Source organism: Octodon degus, unplaced genomic scaffold (assembly GCF_000260255.1).
Source record: "Octodon degus isolate 3935 unplaced genomic scaffold, OctDeg1.0 scaffold00060, whole genome shotgun sequence".
Taxonomy (NCBI): domain Eukaryota; kingdom Metazoa; phylum Chordata; class Mammalia; order Rodentia; family Octodontidae; genus Octodon; species Octodon degus.
In genome coordinates, this window is record NW_004524636.1 from 7443328 (window position 1) to 7463084 (window position 19757).

At 41.2% G+C, this 19757-nt stretch overlaps 1 protein-coding gene across 1 annotated transcript in view; it reads left to right on the forward strand.

Moving 5' to 3' along the window:
• The window catches only part of Plcb1 (phospholipase C beta 1), a 784962-nt gene that overhangs the window by 636306 nt on the left and 128899 nt on the right, over nt 1-19757 (forward strand). Inside the window, exons 21-25 of the mRNA XM_023718574.1 lie at nt 443-599; nt 1236-1363; nt 2356-2465; nt 15295-15427; nt 18653-18706. Of these exons, the coding sequence (XP_023574342.1) occupies nt 443-599; nt 1236-1363; nt 2356-2465; nt 15295-15427; nt 18653-18706 (582 nt within the window). The remainder of the gene's footprint in view (nt 1-442; nt 600-1235; nt 1364-2355; nt 2466-15294; nt 15428-18652; nt 18707-19757) is intronic.

Sequence of the window (19757 nt, forward strand, 5' to 3'; positions counted from 1 at the left end):
CCCTGCTATAATGTTTTAATCAATTCTTGTCATAATAAGTATAGTAAACAAACTATCTCAAAGGTAACATAGGTATTCATGCCCCTGGTGCAGTTTGTGGCCTAGCAATGTGGATTAACCTGTGTTTCAATACTATAACAAGGATACCTAGGCAAGCCACTTTATTTTTTAAAAAGAGGTTTATTTGTTTAGTTCATAGTTTTGGAGATAGGAAGTCCAGGTTCAGCTGCCCGAACACTTTGGCCTGTGGTGAGGACCTAAGTGTGGGTGACATCACACCAGGAATAGGTGTATGCCACTCCAAAAGTCACCTTGTCAGACAGGAAGCCAGCAGGCCAAATGGGCCCAGCCTCGCTGTTTTAATAGAACCAGCTTCCAAGACCGAGGACTTCCTCAATGCCTTCTGAAGGCTTAAACCAGTGCCCTAAGGGCCCTCTTTTAGCTCCACCTTTTAGAGGACCCATCACCTTTCATGCTGCCACACTGAGGGATGACCGTGGCACATATGAGTTCTTCAGGGACAGATGGTGTCCCAACCACAGTGCACGGTCTGGAGAGCCTCACCTGGGCTACGCAGCACAGCTGGGCATCAGCTCTCAGTGAGGTTCAGGCCTGTCACAAGCAGGAGGGGTGGGCCAGGGAGATGGCTCAGTAGAATAAGCTCTTGCCTGGCAAGTGCAAGGGTCTGAGTTCAAATCCCTGGTTCCTCAAAAACAAAAACAAAAACAAGCAGGAGGGGCAGTGGCACCCACAAATACACCACACTGCTAACATCTCATTGGCTATAGCAGAGCAAGTCCTAAGCCCCCAATCGAACTGGCTGGGGAGATAACTCAGTGGAATAAGCGCTTCCCTGGCAAGCACAAGGGCCTGAGTTCAATCCCCAGTTTGGCCAAAAAACAAACAAACAAAAGCAAAAAAAAAAAAAAAGCTTTCTAAGCCCCCAATCGAGAGATGACATCCTGTATAATTCTATTCTGCAGAAAATTTGAACCCATCATGAAAGTTGTGGAATGTGGTTTTGAGTTGTTTTTTTTTGTGGGGGAAAATATGATTGGAAATATGGTTAGAATAAAGTGTTTTCCTGCTTGATTAAGAAAATACCTTGTCACTCAAAGCCATGTGTTAAATGAGGAAAAGGTGACCCATTTGTTATCCAGCAGCACTTAAAATAAATGCTTGCATTGTAGAGATGCTCCTAGCTCTAACTAACCTTATAAAGAGAATATGTGATGTACGGTACCATTATCACCCCTAGGCTACCACTACATCTGCCTGAGAAATGAAAGGAATCAGCCGCTGATGCTGCCAGCTGTGTTCGTCTACATAGAAGTGAAGGATTATGTGCCAGATACATATGCAGGTAAAGACCCTCCCCCAAAAGGGCACTTCTGTCTGGGCTCATCTGTGTATTTGTAGAAGGAAGATGACCAAGCAAAGGGAAGAGAGCAGCATTAGAATCGCCTCTAATTTTAGATGTGTATTTAAAGGTAAGGTTTTATACTTCTGTGAGTCTATTTTTAACTGATTTAAATGTGAATCCTGATACCTCTGTTTTGTGGATCTATACTCCTGGGTACTCTAATTCCTATAGGTTTAGTACTTTTTTTCCAATGCTACCTGCTACCACTGCTTCCTATCTATACCTATGTAGTGATTTGCCTTCAACTGTTCTTAGAACTCTAATCCTTTTTGTGGATGAAATCATAAACTTAGAGAAATTAATTGGTGATAGCATCTACAAGGATTTCTAAATTTAAATGCTTACAATAGCAAGTGGCTTGGAGAGGTGATGGAGGCCTTGCACCAAGATGACAGCCCCAACTCACACAGCCACCACCACGCAAGTGAAGTCTATTGCTAAGTCTTCTGGTTAATCTAACAGCCTGAAAAGCAAGCTTTTTATGTGAGATATCTTAAGTCCTTAAATACTATTTGGGCCAAATAAGAAAAGTGTTTTGTTTATGTGTGTGTGTGGTGGTGGGCGGGGGGAGTCATTGCTGGGATGGATGGGAGCTCCAAGAAGAAGCTACAGAATCTGGAGTTTTGAAGCATCCTGAGTTGTACTCTGTCCAGTTTGAGGCTCAGAGCTAAGCTCTTTTCTGTATTCTTGACCTTCAGCAAAGTCCTGACTCTTCTGTTTCCAGAATGTTGCATAGATGAGTGGATAGTTATGTGGGTAGGCAGGAGAGTGAGCCTTGAATGCCAAGTGAAGTGAGTGAAAGAATGAGTGAGTAGACTGATGGATGAATGAATGAATGAATGAATGAATGAACCGTTGGATGGATGGTGCAGTGGATAATGGGTAATCAGTACCTCCAGAACCTTTGATCAAAATGTCTCTTCCTTATTTAGATGTGATTGAAGCTTTATCAAACCCAATTCGGTATGTGAACCTCATGGAGCAGAGAGCTAAACAGCTGGCTGCTTTGACACTGGAAGATGAAGAAGAAGTAAAGAAAGAGGTAGGCGGGTGTTCCGAGCTGGTGCGTGGCATTAAGCGTGGCTTCCACAGCTCCTTGTGGACTTATCACAAGTAACATCACACTATAGAAGAAGAATTAGCACATCAGGACCACACTCATGAAGATCAGTGTCATGTCACCAAGGGCCTAGTAGATCGACCAAATTTCTCAGCACGATGTCTTGTGGTCGGTCACCTTTGGCAGTGTACATCTGCTCCTGCAAGTATTTCTGGATGAATTCACACTGATTAAAAGTGGCCATGTCAAAAAAAGTGGTCATGTCAGTAAAACAAAAGACATTTAATCATCAAGTCATTTAGCATTTTCCTTTGTTTTTTATATTAAAGTGAAAGGTTTTCAAAATCCTCTTGTGATATCTTACACAAAGTACCTAGTACAATGATTGATGCCTTATACATTATATGGGCCCTAAAGTGTTTACTATTTATATTTATAGGATCTCAAAGTGGTTCCCACATCATTTTAAATTGGATGTGTAGAAAACACCTTGAAAATTGTTTGGATAACTATGCCTAAAAACAAGCCTGTTAAAGTTAGTAATGTTTATTAAATTACCTTTTATTTATTCTAAAAGTAATTCAGAAGAGCCAGCCAAATAGCTCAGCAGATTAAAGTGCCTGCTTAGTCAGATGCAGGGGCCGGGGGTTGGATCCCTGAGCCTGCCCTGCTGGCCCTGCCCCCAGAGGCTGAGACAGTGATTAAGACTGGGCGTGGTGGCGCATGCCTGTAATCCCAGCACTTGTGAGGCTGAAAACAGGAGGATCCCTACGAGTCTGATCTACACAGTGAGACCCTGTACGTCCTGTACACCCTGTCCGAAATACGAAAAATAAAAATAAAAGTAACTCAGGCTAATTATGGGAAATATGAAAACTGAAACCGATAAAAGATAACTGTAGAAACATTTGTGATTCAAACACCCAAGCCACTGAGAGGTATCACTGTTAATATGGTGATGTCTACATTGCCAGTCACTTTATGCGCAATTACTAACTTTCACAAAAGGGGCAATAGTCACCATTTGTTTGAAACTTTTATTTTCACTCGTTGCAAATATTTTCTATGTATTAAATATTCTCTATGATATGAATTTTAATAGGTTAGAGTCTTTTATCACATAGCTCTACTATAATTTATGGAACCAACCCTCAATTGCTTGATAGTTGAAATGCTTCCATCTTTTAACCCCATGTTAACACATTTTTGAGCTCATCTGTAATTGTTACCTTGTTCTTTGTACAGAATTTTAGAAAAGCTTCATTCAAAGTGGTGAGTTTATTAGACATGAGACAAAATGAAATGAAAGAAAGGAAACAATTTAACCTAAGGGTCAAATTTTCCAGCTCTTATTTATACTGCAGGCATTATAAACCATAGCACCCGTAAGCACAGCATCCTGTATGATAAAACTTAGACCGGAAATTTGCGTAAATATTTTGTAGTATACAATAAGTGGGTTTATACAGAACTTTTGTGCAGTCAGAATTTCAGTAGACATAAATGCATAGACTTCAAGGTTATTGGTACCTGAGGCATCTATGTTTAGGGTGTACGGGGGGCAGGCAAATAAAACAAAAATACTCAGGCCCAGTCCTTGCATTTAGCAAGGGAACAGGTCCAAGCAACCACTAAGACATGGCGTCTGTAGGCGGAGGTGTGCTGTAGGGATCCGCTCAGCATTTGCTGTACCCCGGAAAGGAAGGGCAGTGAGAATGTACACAGACAAGAGATAAACAGCTGAGGGAGGAGAGCAACTGTCCGTGAACAGTAGATCGTTTGTTCGTACCCTAGAGAGGTTAGGAAGCTCAGACTCTCTACTGATCAATCAGTGAACAAGGCTGAGCAGCAGGATGCGGGGAGGGCCCACGTCCGTCCTCGGGCTGGCTTCGTCCTGCGCGAGTGCTTTCCAGCGTCAGCCGCTCCGCACAGCATGCTCCCTGCACGAAGCCCACGCGGGCTGCCCTGGGGGTCCTCACTGCCCACCCGCCTGGCAGGGGCTAAGCTGCACCGCTGTGCTGGGGGTGACTGACCGCTTACTCCCCTCGGGCCGGCCCAGGCCCCATGAGGCAGACCCGGGGAGAAGCCCTGAGGTGCCTGGCTCCTGGTGGGACAGCTTCCTGCTGCATTTCACTGTGGGGTGAGTGGAGGCCAGACCCTGAGGTGCATTTCAGCTGGTCTTCCCTTGCTTTCCTTCCTTCCCCATGGTTTCTTGAGAGTATTTGCTCAGTAAAATCACGTGCTCCAGAGTCTCCATGTTCAGTTCCACAGAGCTAAAAGCCACGCCCACTGCTTGGTCAGGAAATGTGCATGAGCACTCTTTCTGCATTTCTATGTTCCTCGGGAACCAGCACTTAGGCAAGGTTATATCTTCAATTCTGTTTCTTCAGAAATAATAATGCTGTTTTTAATTTTCCACATCCTCTAAAAAGATTTACACTACAGAATTCTTTGATTTTCTTGTTTTGCTCCCACAAAGTGAAATTAGATCCTTTCCCTTGGAATCCACTAAAAACGAAAATTCTTTCTACCTTCTTTCCTCAGTTGATGTATTATTGCAACTCATGTAATAAAATACAATTTAAGGTAGAGATAATTTACATAGTTGTAAGTAAATCACATTGTACAGAGTTCTCTATGAACTAGGATTCTTTTTAATCATTGGACTATATTTTATTTTCTAAGAAACAGAAAGAAAAGTGAAGGATTTTCAGGTACAATGATGTGGATGCTCACTTGTTAGTAGTCATGTTTCACCTTCTTATCCGTCCACGTTGTCTCCAAGAAGGAAGCATTCTCATCAGGAGAACCTCTGCAGACACTTCTGCATTTCAGCAGTAGAAGGTGTCACCAGGGAGTGTTTCACTGAGGACCTCAGACCATGCCTCTGGTGCCGAGGACACTGCCGCTGTAAGGAATGGGTCTTGAGGTCCTTTCAGATGGTAGATATCTTCGCACCCTGGATCCTTTTGTAAACCTTGTCTGTATTCTAGGCGTCACTTATCTAAAAGCCATTTGGGGACAATAGAACCCTATAGGGACACAAAAATATAGAGAAGTAGAGTTTCAGGTCACTGTTATTTTTGTTCTCCTTTAAGTTAATTAGAGGGTATTTTTAAAAGTGAGTAATCATGCTTAAACTTAGAGAATGCTTAGATAGTTTCAGTTTTAGAAATAATTTTAGAGGTGTTAAATCACACAGACTCTGTGTTAGTCTCATAGAGGAAATTTGATGACCTCTGCCCCCTTGAACTGTCTAAGCCCTTCCCTGGCCTCATTTTTAGAACTCAAGAAAAATAAATTATTTGCTCTCACTATGTAGTGCTGGGAGTGAATCATTTCATGCCTTTGAGCACCGGCGTGCCTTTTATTTCGACTTGAAACTGTGTTCATTTATTTCAATGAGGCCACTGAAAATAAGTAGCTGTGGTTTTCTCAAAAGGAAATTTTATCTAGGACATGGCAGACACTGGGGACACTATTTTGGCCACCGAAGTCTTTTTTCAGTATGATCTTTTTAGTGTGCTATTTCTTTCATTTTCTCTTTCCATCTTTCTTTCTTTTCTTTGAGACAAAGTTTCACTATGCACTTGAGGCTGGTGTTGAACTCACTTTGTAGCACAAGCTGACCTCAAACTTACTGCAATCCTCCTGCCTCAGCCTCCCTCCTGAGTGCTGGGGTGACAGATGTGGGCCTCCACACCTTGCTGGTGTGCTGTTTGTAAAGGTCATTTATAATTGAAAACTGAAGACTTCAACAGGACTACAAAATATTACCAGGTTTTTAACAGTCTAATAAGCTATCTTCATAGGGTAATTTGCTAACAAAGTAAGTGGGAAATTTGAATTTCCCCCCCTCTGTTTGAGCAATAAGGATTTACCTCAGATCATATGAAAGAACGTTATGCAGATCATACACAGCTTAGTATTGATATTACACCTATTCAGATTTTACACCTGTATTACACACAGAATCTGAGTATTAGTTGCCAGTTAAGGGAACAATAAAATTTAAATTGCTGAATGTGCTTGATCATTTTAAAAATGATAAGTAAAGGTGGAAGGTTAATGAAATTGTGCAGTTAAAAACCTCACCTGAGTTTTTACAATTTTCTGGTTATTCCTCTAAATAAAAGTCATATAGAAAGATGTAAAAACATGGTGAACAAGGAAATAACAGCGTCCTTCACTGGCCCTCAGATGCTGTTAACAGTTTTAAGCTGTGTCTCCCAGCATATTTCCTATGTACACATATCTTTACAGTTATTCTTTTGTGTCAGTTACTTTTCTCTCATTTCTGGGACAAAATGTCCAATATGCAGAATTAAGCAAGGACAGGTTTATTTGGCTCACATTAGTGGAGGTTTCAGTCCATACTCCACTAGTTCCAAGGCATAATGGCATGTGGCAGAGAGTAGCTGTTTATTGTAGCAGAAAATAGCAAAACAGCAAGAGAAAATTGGGAGGGCAGTGGCAGCAGAAACAGAGAAAGAAAGCCTCTCTCCCTTCCTTACACTGTATTCATACAAATTTCAATGTCCTTGAAATTTAAAACATAGACATTTCTGCTTTAAAGACCAAGTTAGGGGCCAGGAAGATGGCTCAGTGGAATAAGTGCTTCCCTGGCAAGTGTAAGGGCCTGAGTTCAATCCCTGGTTCCGCTAAATAAATAAATAAATAAATACCAAGTTAAAGTCTTGCAACTCAGTCACTGACTGCACTGGTTGCTACATGAGGAATTATATGTATACTCCAGTAAAGTATGAACACAAAGTTTGCCTTTGAAACAATGACAGCCTCTTTTTTATTCCTGGCTTCTACACCTTGAGCATTTACAAGGTGCCTCGACTGACCACCCAGGATAAAAGCAGTACAGAGTAATCACTATTTTTAGAAGAGTAAGTGTTAACTTATAGTAGGAGAAAGACTTGCTAATAACAATAGCTACAAGTAATTATTAGTAACTATTAATAAAAGTAAATAATAATCATCAATGGTTAATAAATTGAAGAACTAAGATCTTTTAAAACATATGGAGAACATACATTCTTTTGAGTTTAAAATGAGGCCGTAGTTTTATTCAACTTTTCGTACAAATATTTACCGTGACAATTAAAAAAAATTGGTGGGTTATAACAAGAGGCTTTCCATCCATCTTTGTAAAATAGTGACAAACCCAGAACCCTGAGTATTGTGATCCTTGCCATGCTTGAGAACATAAAAACATGACTCTCGATCCTTGACGAAGCTTTTTATTTTTTTATTTTTTATTTTTTTATTTTTTTTTTAATTTTATTTATTTATTTGTGTGTGTGTGTGTGTGTGTGTGTGTGTGTGTGTGTGTCTGTGGCCAGCTCAGCCCACCAGGGGGCGGGGCTGGCTGGCATGTGGTGCTGGGGGATTGAACCGCAGTCCCTGTGCTTTGCTAGCTTGTTCTAAGTAGGTGCTTTAGACCACTGAGCCATCTCACCAGCCCCATGACGAAGCTTTTTAACCTGCTCTATTTTTTTAAACTCTGGGAAATGCGTATTTAGCACCTGGAGTGGATATTCTCACACTTTCATTGCATCCCTGTCACCTGGGGTCTTATTGAAGCTCGGACTTGGATTGAGCAGGTCTGCACAGGTCCTAGAATCCTGTGCACAGGTGCTGCCAAGGCTGTTTGCCCATGGACCATATTTTGGGTGCAATGCTTTATATATGTAAATTCTATTTGATTAGTTTATCTATTACCTGGACAAGGCCCATGTCCCTAACTCAAAGCTTTTGAGCTTAAAAAAAACATGTGCAGGATTATCCGGACAGCTTCTTAAAAGACAGACGGAAGCTCTCAGTTCCTAGGGTTGGAAGTCAGTAGGTCTGGAGTGGATCTGGTAACTCGCTTTCCTGGCAGCTGACAGTGCTGCTGCCACAGGTCAGGGACCACACAGGGCCAGTCACTGCTGTGGGGCCCAGTGTACACCGGCATGGTGCTGCTCAGATGGCAACCATTACTTTTCCACCATGACATGGCAGCTTAGTCACAGAAACCAGGGCTCTGGGTGAAACTCTCCCCTGGAACCATCCAGAATCTGTCCTGTGAGTGATGGACCACGGGGACTTAGGAAATAATTTGGCACAATTAATGTCAATGATACATTGCCACAGGATGAGTTTCAAGAGTGTTGGGTGTACTTTCTTTTCAGAAAAGGAAGCCTAAGGTGTGTCCTGGCTGATGTCTGTGAAAACTATAACAAAACATTTCTATAAAGTCTCTAGGGACTTCGTTTACTTTTTACTTTTTAATTAATTCATTCATTAATAATTTGGTACAGGGTCTCACTACACAGCTCAGACTCAGCGATCCTCCTGTCTCAGCCGCCCCAGCTCTGGGATTGCAGGCATAAACCTCCACATCATTTCCAGGCCCTCGTGGCATGCCCAGGGTTCTGGGGCCGGCACTGCCTGTGGTACCAGCTCCTTATGCTTCCCAGGCAGGGGCTTAGACTGTCGAGCTATCTCCTGAGCCCCTCTAGGGACTTTAATGTATGATTGAATTCTGTTTCTGTGGGTTGCACAATTCACAGATTCAACCTGCCGTGGACTTTAAAGTCTTTTAATTGCATCTTTACGGGACATAGACACTGTTTGCTTGTCACCCTTCCCTAATCAACACACCATGAAAACTCTTTCCCTAGTGCTTATGCTATGTTAGATGTAATAAATAATGAAGAGAGGATTAGAAATGTGCACAAGGGTACATGCAGGTCATAGGCAAATACTGTACCCTTGTTCTATATGGGATTTAAGCATCTGCAGATTTCAGGGGTTGCTGGAAGCAGTTCTACCAATTCCTCTTGGATACCAGTGGACAACTATATGTAATACATTATAAAATAGCAGAGCTTTACCCTTTCCTAGCTTTGTAAGTGACTTACTGCAATGAAGGGTCTAATGTGGATTGTTTTCTCTGTCTATCGACAACCGAAAGTGTAGCATCATTTTTCCATTCATTGACTCATTCAAATGTTTAAAAATGTTTTTCTTCCATTTTTTTCTTATTTTAGCAAAATATTTACGTGGTTCTTAACGTTCAGGACTTTACCACTGAAAGAATGTATATTGGGCCAGGGAGATAGCTCAGTAGAATAAGCACTTGCTTGGCAAGCCCAAGGGCCTGAGTTCAATCCCTGGTTCTGCAAAACAAGGATATATATTGGTTGTGCATCCACAAGAAACTAAGTATAGATTTATTCTTCTACTCATTCATTCAATGGTTCTTTTAACCCAAACATGTGTCAGCCACTGTGCCAGTGCAATTTATCTATCTATCTATCTATCTATCTATCTATCTATCTATCTATCTATCCATATACATTATTGCATATCCAAATGAATACTTTATACATTTGCATATATTATATATACGCAAAATCAGATGCATTTGTAGACTGTACAAGCTGGAAGAAGAAACTGAAATTAAAAATTCACACATACGCAAATAAATGCACATTTGGTATTCATATTTTCACAGAGATCCCATGTGAGTGTTGATGTTTTAAAGATGATTTAATACAAATGGCAAATGAATGTATGAAAAAATGTTCAATATCATTGGTTATTCAAGAGATGCAAGTTAAAACAGCACTGAGATACCATCTTATACCAGAAAGAATAGCTATCATCAAGGAATCAACCAATAACGGATGCTGGAGAGGCTCTGAGGAAAAAGGAACCGTCCTTCACTGTTGGTGGGAGTGCAGGCTAGTTACAAGCATTATGGAAATCAGTATGTTGATTCCTCAAAAAGCTAGCATTGGAAGCTCTGTTCAAGCCAGCTCTTCCCCTCCTAGGTATTTTTCCAAAAGAACTATAAACATCATACCACAGTGATATATGTGCACCCATGTTTATAGCAGCACAATTTGTTATAGCTAAATCTTGGAAACAACTCAAATGCCCATCAACTGAGGAATGGATAAAAAAGATGTGATATTTTTATACAATGGAGTATTATTACTCAACTATAAAAGAAATAAACTTGAGGCTTGCATAGGTAAACGAATGCAACTAAAAACTCCATTAATAAGTAAATAAATCAGACCCACTTGTGCAAACATTGTATTGTCTCACTAGTGTGAGACCCTGAAAGACTAAATAAAATCTGAAAGATACTATAGATACTGTGAGAGGGAAAGAGTCTGGTCAGTGGGAAGGAAAAAGTGGGGTGAGGAGAAGGAAGAAGGAAAAATATATATATTTATGTATGTGCAGGATAGTTTGGATAATTGTACTACTGATTTCTGTTAGTCTATTGAAAAGAGCAGCTAATACTTAATTTTTTTCTTTTTAATTTCTTACAACTTTTAAAAACCAATCCTGCAAGTTTGTATCTGGTAGCCTAAATAACTAATTTGAAGATAATATTATGCAATACAATAACTATTGTTCAATTCCAATGATATTTTGTATCATTTCTAATGTTTTTTTTCCATTTTGTATTCTTTAAGAAAAAAAAAAGATGATTTAGCAGCCCGGTGGTGTTAAGAGATCATTGGACCCATGTTCCAGTTACTCCTGGAAGTCTTTTTTTTTTTGAGTACTATTGAAAATACACCACCAAAATAATTTCATTTTCTGGATGCTTATGAAGCAGTTTAAAAAGAAAACAAAAACAACTGAAATCAAAATATGAATTAATCCAGCTACTTAAGGCTGTCTTTTGTTTGTGGTTCACCCTGCCAGACTCTTAAACCATTCAAACATTCATGAGCATGAAAAGAATTGTGCAATGAACATTCATGTATTATCACCTGGATGCCTTAAGTCAAATTCGGTTGTATAGACTTTATTGCCTAGAAATTCCTGTATTTGTTGACTAATCCCTCTTATTTTTGATGCTCTTCAAATTAGATTACAAAAATCAGTATACTTCACTCCTAACCTCTTAAGAATACACACCCTAGGACCTGGTTTCCAGGAATGATTCTGACTGGCTTAAAAATGTGAGGGAGACCTATTCTCTCACTTAGTTTCTATAACAGGAGTTCAAAGTCCAAGTTGTACACCTGTTCTGGAAAGCTTGGCTCTAATGAAGCCACAGGCACTGCCCAGTCAGCCCTGAGTGGACTGTATTTCTGCAGCATGAAGTTACCAGTCTGCCATATAATATTCTGGAAAAACTGGTGCCTTTGTCCCTTACCCATGTGGTGTTCAAATCATGATGTTGTCCCCTTAGCCAGGTGCAAGGAAAGGACTGAATATTTTATTTTATTTTAAAATTAATTTTATTAAGAACCAAATAGCAATGAGACAGTTTCAAAGCCGATTAATAGGACAGTTACAATAATTAATACATTGCATACTGTTGTCTTCATAATGGTTATTCATAGTACCAGATGCAGACATGATATCCTGTGCAAAAACTATTAGTGTAAATCTTTCTTCTCATTGGATTAAGAGAAAGTAGCTGTATATCTATCCTATTGTGTATATACAGATACAAAATGGTCCTTCATTTATACCCACTTTTTTTGTTTAGTTTTGTCAGAGATGGGTATTCCATTGCCATTTAAATATTGTAGGTACATGAACTCAGCAAAATATTCCAATATAGTCCAGTAGTCCATAATAGTAGTTGGTTATCTGTAGGACTGGCAATGTCAGAAGTTGTTGACTTGAGCCTTTTACAGCTCAGCATATTAATTTGGCTTTACTTTTTACATACTGGTTTATGCTTCTCTGCTGAATGGTTAAGAACAAGATAAATCAAGACCTGTGTAACGAGAAATGTCACTTCTGTACCTCACCAGGTCAGTCAAATCCCCTCAGGATTTATCCTGAAACCCTGTACCGCAGTTTGTAAGGGATTGAATATTTTAGATGACCCTGACAAAGCCGGGATAATCCAGTACCCCAAAACCTCAGTCAGACGGTTGGTACTCGATGGATACTTTACTTGTCATGTTATCCACTGAACCAAATTCATGAAATACTTGGCCTCTACTGCTTTATCCTCATTTTAATTTTCACTTTCAGGATAGACTTCTTTTTAATCAGGATATATGTCTTTTCCTAGGATAAAATTTATTTAAAAATATGTTTTAATTATGAGTTTACTGATTTTCATAATTAAACCCTAAGGTTCTGTTCACTTTCAAACTGGTACAGTTTCAAATTCTTTTTATAAAATCTTAATTTTTGAAAGTCAAAGTTGCCATGATTTGAAAAAAATATATAGCGCAATGATTTCATTTGGCCACTAGAGGGCAGGGGCTTACTTCCTTTGTGGTTTATTGTGTGCTTTTGCTCTCAAGAAAGTGAAATCTACTTAGGGCAACTGAAGTCCTGGCTTCTGACTCATCTTTTCTTGAAATGCTTTTTGTTGGATCCTAGAACAAAACTTTTAATTACATTGATAAAACACATTCTGGTTCTTCTGTTTCTATCCTAATTTCTGGTCAGATACTAAGCAAAATGATTTTGTGGTTATTTTATCCAAACTCTTAGAAACAAGTAGTTAGAGTGAGGTTTAGTGTTAATTCACGGACATGGCCTTCTGCAGAGTGTTTTCAGCAGGAGAAGGAGTTTTGTTGGCCCTTTCGCTCCTGTAGCTATGAGGTAGGCGTGCTTTACCGCGGCGAGGTGTGCCGGCTGCGTGGCTTTCGCTGGGTAGCTGGCTGCGTCCACCCAGCCCAGCTGCTGGCCATGGAGCGTGTGCCCAGCACTGCACATGCCTGATACACAAGCAGGGTGAACTGTGGCGTAAAGTATGTTGTGCAGTTTCTTTTAGCAGTTTGGAATTCTGATTTTACAGACGCTTTGGGGACAGATTAGAAGCCACCAGCGATGACCAGGGCCATTCTTTCCGCTGACCTTGTGACTTTAAAAAAAAAAAAAAATGCTCTTATAGCACCAGCCACTCTGTAATTACACGGAAAAGTGTCACAGTGTTGGGCTCCAGGCATGCCTGAAGGAAAAGCGAGTTTCCCCGTGTATTTTATGGGTGTACCACAAAGTGCAATATTGGGTTAAACCAGCTGTCAACAAGGCCTGCTTGGACTCGGAAGGCAGTTTTAATAAAAGGCCACAGGCCATGTCGAGTTTTAAGAAGCATCATTGACAGCATGTGTTATAGTTTGTGGCTAGTTGTCCCCCCAAAGCCACAAGCGCAAGCCTGTGCAGTCATGGGGCGGCTTCTGGAGTGTGTGATTGATTATTGTGTGTGTGGATGCTGCACCTGGGGCAGGTAATCTGCATAAGTGTAAAGTGGGGAGAGAGGCTAGCTAGCTGCCTGAGCTGCTGCCACTCCCTTTGCTCTACTGCTTTTTTGTCACTGACTTGAAGGAGTTACTTTTATTTATTTATTTATTTATTTATTTATTTATTTATTTTGGCGGAACCAGGGATTGAACTCAGACCCTTGCGCTTGCCAGGCAGGCACTTATTCTATTGAGCTATTTTGTATTTATTTATTTATTTATTTTGGTGGGGAAGGGTCTACAGGGTGATCAGGGTCTCACTACTAGATCAGACTACGGAGTGATCCACCTGTTTACATCCTCCTAAGAGCTGGGATTACAGGCAGGTGACACCATGTCCAGTCTCAATCCCCATCTCAGCATGCACCAGGGGCAGGGCCAGCACAGCAGGCCCAGGGATTGAACTACTGCCTGTGTATGCACTTGCAGGTGCTTTAATCCGCTGAGCTATTAAGCAGGCCCTGAAGGAGTTACTCTCTGCAGTGTGCCACCCTGTCTTGGGGCCTGCTGAGTATAGACTGAAACTTCCACTGACTGTGAGCTAAATAAACCTTTCCTTCCTTCATTTTGGGAGTCAGATATTTGTCCCAGCAATGAAAGCAGAGTAACTAACACAGCAAGTAATTAGTGAGGCAATTATTTTATGAGGCTCAGCCTTTATTCGATTTATTTAATACTTGTTTCCTCTAAATAGTGGGATAGCTGCTAAAGTGAGTAGAATTGATAGGTGTTGATGTAGTTCTTGTTATTCACGGGCAGTGTTGTATGACCTTAATGTTTTATATAATTTTTTAGCACACATATATTTATTGTATGACGGAAAGCATTCTAAGCACTTTATGATGTGGAATCATTTGATCCGCTAAGTAACCTTACAAGATAGTAATACAATGCTCCCTGGTGCATGTGCAGACAAGGAAACAGAATTAAATTACTTGTCCAGCGCCGCACGCGAAGTACGTAGTAGTGCCAGCGTCCAAACCCAGGCAAATCCTGCTCCAAACTCTGTACTCTAGTGACTGCTGCGAAACAGACCCTCCCTAAATCTTGTGGCTGCTCACATGATTTACTATGTGTCCTGCATCACTGGTGCAGCAGCGCAGCTCTGCTGATCTGGACCATGCTCAGAGGTCTGAGCCGCTCACTCGTGTTAAGTGCCTGGCAGAGACAGGCTGAGGGCGGCGTGGCCAGGATGACTCCCACTTTCCCCTGCAGGGCTTCTCAGACCTGTTGCTATAGCAGAGCTCAGAGAAAAAGTAAAGCAACTGCAAGTGTCTTTCAGCCCTCTGTGTGCATCAAGTTTTCTACTCTGTTATTTGTCAACAGCAAATCGTATGGTTAGGTCCCGAAGCAGTGCAGGATGTAGCTACCCAAAGGCGCGCACAGAACGAGGTCCAAATTACAATGCACTTCCACAATCATGGTTCAATAATAGAATTATCTTGCTTCCAGTTTGTTTCAAAATGGCATTGCAGATGCCAAGGCATTACGAAAATGCTGTGACATATACCCTTGCTGGTTTAGGAAGGGAATAAGAGAACCATAAAAAACGCGCTTATTTGTTATTTCAGGCTGATCCTGGGGAAACACCATCAGAGGCTCCTAGTGAAGCCAGGACGACTCCAGCAGAAAATGGAGTGAATCACACTACGTCCCTGGCACCCAAACAGCCCTCCCAGGCTCTGCACAGCCAGCCAGCTCCAGGTAACAACTGGAAGGTCCCTCACAAGACTACGAGCCCTGGGCTTCAGTGCACCCTCGAAGGAGGAAGGCAGTAGCTGGTAGAAAGCATGGTGGTCTGTGTGATGGATGAATGGATAAATGAATCAGTGAATCAATCAGTCAATCAATTCATTCATTCATTCATTCATTCATTCATTCATTCATTCATTCATGATGGGAGAACTCATGTGAGCTCATCATTTGGCTCTGCTGGTATAGACAAGCCACTAGATTATCTGTGTCTTTACTTAGTGGTGGGTTATGATCCATTAGCTAGCAAGGAGCTGTGGAGAATTCTTCAAGCAGCTTCCAAGTGTAATCAGAACAGTTGGTAAATATTTAAATTTTTTAAAAATCTATTACAATAAAAGACTCATTGTCATTAATCTCCCCCGCTCACGTTGAGCACTCAGACTGAGCACTCCTATCCCCTCCTTCTTGCTGCTTTCTGAAGCAGTTCTGCCAGTCTTCTTTCATGAGTATCTCTATGAAGCACAACAGACTGCACTGGTGCTGCCGCCCAGTACCATTCCACCACAAGGCAGGCTTATAAAAAGAGTGAGGTGCACCCTTGTCCACTTCATTTGATGGATCTGGCACTGTAGGATTTCTGGCTCTTCTCCAGAGTCAAAATGCCTGTCAATGGTAAACATTTTAAATAATTCAGGACAACAAAGACAGAGTGACTACAGATGCTCGCAAAACTTCCAGAACTACTTAAGAAAGTGGTAAGAAGGATGGGATAAGTCTGTTGGAAGTGAAGAGCAGTGTACTGCAGAGACTGATGGCAAGGTATCTTATACCATTATACATGTAAAAGACATTAAACACTCACTCTATTTTTATTATACCTTGTATAAACAGCAGTGTTTTAGAAGCCCATTCCCAGTGCTGCTTCACTAGATCTCTGCCAAGAACACCTCTCCTTCTTGTTCCAGCTTATTTTTAGCAACCTGGACTGTCCACCCAGTGCCAGGCACTTCCTGGGTCCTCAGCTCTGACCAGCTCATTGCCAGCTCTGCAAGCAGATCCTGCTATTGTTCCCACAGTGCAGAGAATAGCTTGCGGTTCTTGAGGGGATGCAGTCCTTGCTGCAGGCCACACAGGCAGTGGAGCGTGAAGTCAGGACGGGCACACTTCCAATGGCACCAACACTCCTGCCTTTCTCTTCTCTAGCTCAGCCTTGGCCCCATGCATGGCTCATTACTGAGGCCATTCCTTGGATTTCTCTGCACCTCACTTTGACATCTATTCTTGCACTGTTTATGTAATGAATTCCTGTATGCGTGCCCTAGTTCTCTCAGTAGACAGTGTCCTTCCCGGGACTGGCTCCTGCTGCCTGTGTCCTCTGTACCTCATAGAACGCTGAAGAAGAGTGTGTACTTGCTAATTTTCTGTGAAATTTGTTAATGAGGTAAAAGGGAAAAAATTCCCTTTCACAAAGGCATGACCTCGTGTTCCCTCCTCCCTCCCTTGCCATCCAAGGGCATCACAGTGACAAGATGCAGGCTTTTTATGGGCAGAGGAGAGGTGTTCGTCATGGGAAAGAGATGAAACTTTTTTTTTTCTGGCCCTCGGGATTGAACTCAGGACCTTGTGCTTGCCAGAAGGTCCTTATGCTGCTGAACTATATCCCCAGCCTGAGATGATTTTTTTTTTTTTTTTTGGGGGGGGGAACCAGGGATTGAACTGAGATGAAATTTTGAAAAGAACAGTTCTCATTTAATTTGTACCAAACACGCTTGAACTGAAACTATGCTCTCAGGAAGTTTGCTGAAATCAATAATAGTAAAAAGGTGATTAACCACAAATAAGAAGTGATATTTTCAGGTAAAGATTCTCATATACAGTGTACAGACAGGTTAAGTGCTTCTCAAACATAAACGCATATTTAAATAAGGAATAAACAATCCTGTACTTCTAGGAGAAGTGGGAAATTGGAGGATCCTGGCATTTGGCTTATTTGAATGTTGTATTTTAAAATCATTTAACTTATAGAAAGCTTTTTTAAAATAACACAGAAAACATTCAAACATCCTCCTCATCCTGTGAAGTGAACGCCTGGTAAGATCATGATGCAGTTATCAAATCTGCAACTTAACACACACACAGCACTGCCGACCTCGACTGGATTCCGCTTACCCCCCCAGTTCCCACCCTAGACCCCGCAGTGTGTGTGTCTGTCGGCCTCTTCAGCTTTCGTGGCTCAAGTTTTCCTGTTTTTCATAATCTTCATACTCTTAAGAAATTTTCCAGAATGTCGTTCAGTTTGAGCTTTCTAGTTGTTCTCTCATTATTAAGCCAAAGTTCTAAATATTTTATAGGACCACTGCAGAACACATGCGAGGCTTTTCTCAGGGTGAGCTGTCGGGGGGTGCATGACGTGCACCCTCCGCTGTAGGCAATGTCTGGTCACTCTGTGAAGGCAGTTTCCCCAGGCAAGTGCACGACCTTCCCCTCCGCTGTCTTGCAGGAGATACTGTGAGGCTACATAACTGTTCTGTTCATCCTTATACTCTGCTCCCTGGTTTGGCAGCCACCAATGAACTTTGCCCACAAGTTAGGCAGGTGATTCCTGCCAGTGGGTAAGTTTGCTTTGTAAAAATGAAAAAAAAAAATTCATTCCTGATTTTGAAAAAGATGGCAATAACATTGTTCTGGCTAAATTTATCATTTATTTATGTATTTATTTGTTACAGGGTCTCGCTATGCAGCTCAGGCTTGTAGCGAGCCTACCCAGAGCTGGGATTACAAGCGTGCGCCACCATGCCCTGTTCTGGTGGCCAGCACGGCACGTCCAGTTCTGAGGTCAGCGTGGCATGCATTACTGGGGAGCGAACCCAGGGCTTCCCACTGCAGGCAGGCACTTAGACCCCTGAGCTATCTCCCCAGCCCTCAAATTTATCATTTTGATTAGATTTTTTTCCCTTCCTATAGTCTATTTATAATTTCACACTTAATTAGGTGTGTCTCAAATTTGCCAAACAAATACTTTTCAAGAATAATTTTGCTGTAAATAAATTTCAGTCATAATTTGTCATTTTATGTAAAGAGATAAAATCAAAAGCTTTTTTTTTTTTTTTTTTTTAATACTGGGGAATCACACAGTTTAGGCAAGCAGTGCTCCCCCGAGCCAAGCCTTCAGCTGCAAAAAAGTTTTTTGACAGAAAAAAATCAAAGAAATTATTTATTTTCTTTTCATCTTAGGTTCCGTGAAGGCCCCTGCCAAAACCGAAGATCTTATTCAGAGCGTCTTAACAGGTAAATACTACCCTTTTCCTCTTGTGGAGTTTGAGAGCTGAATATTGCATCATGTAAGTAGAAGAAAGTTCAGCTTATCCCTCAGAAATAACATGATTCATATTTCTCTTTTAAAAAAATATACAGACAGAGGCCAGTGATATAGCTCAGAGGACTAAAGCACTGGGATTACAGGTGTGCGCCACTATGCCTGGACTCTGGCCGGCTCAGCCCACTGGGGAGGGGGCAGGGCTGGCCCAGGATGAGGTGCTGGGGAGGCTGAAAGTGGGCTCACCACGAGTCCAGGCTGCATAGTGAGACCCTGCAACAACCAAATACATTAAAAAATAATAGTAAATTATACAGACATAGTCTCAGTGTAGGCCATCTTATACTGTGTAATCACAGAGACAAAATCATAGTTGGCATTTAGGACACTACTGGCTTTAAAAAATATGCTTTCACAAGATATCTATTTCTGAATATAAGAATAGTCTTCCACTGGAAATATGATCCAGCAAAAGTCTTCCCGAAGTGCCATAGATGTTAACCACGTCTGTGATATGCAGAATGTGTGACTATAAAATATGTGGCTTGGGCTAGTGAGATGGCTCAGTGGTCTAAAGCACCTACTTAGAACAAGCTAAGCCAAGCAAAGCACAGGGACCGCGGTTCAATCCCCCAGCACCACATGCCAGCCAGCCCCGCCCCCTGGTGGGCTGAGCTGGCCACACACACACACAAAATAAATAAATAAATAAAAGTATTTTTTTAAAAAATATGTGGCTTTTGAAGAACTGTGGTACAGTTTAGAATTATTTTCTATTTCATTAACTATATTTGCAAGAGGAGCCAAAATTGGTACAGGCTGTCATCAGTTTAATTGGCAGTGTGTAATGCAGTCTTAAATTTTTTTTAAATGCTTGAGCTATTACATAACAGAAATGTACACTCGTATTTACTAAAAGCAACCCAAATGTCCACCAAAAGAAAGATGGGTGTATGATTTTTGTTGTATCCTCAGATAGAGCAAGATTTAATGACAGAATGAACTATAGTCACACATGACAAC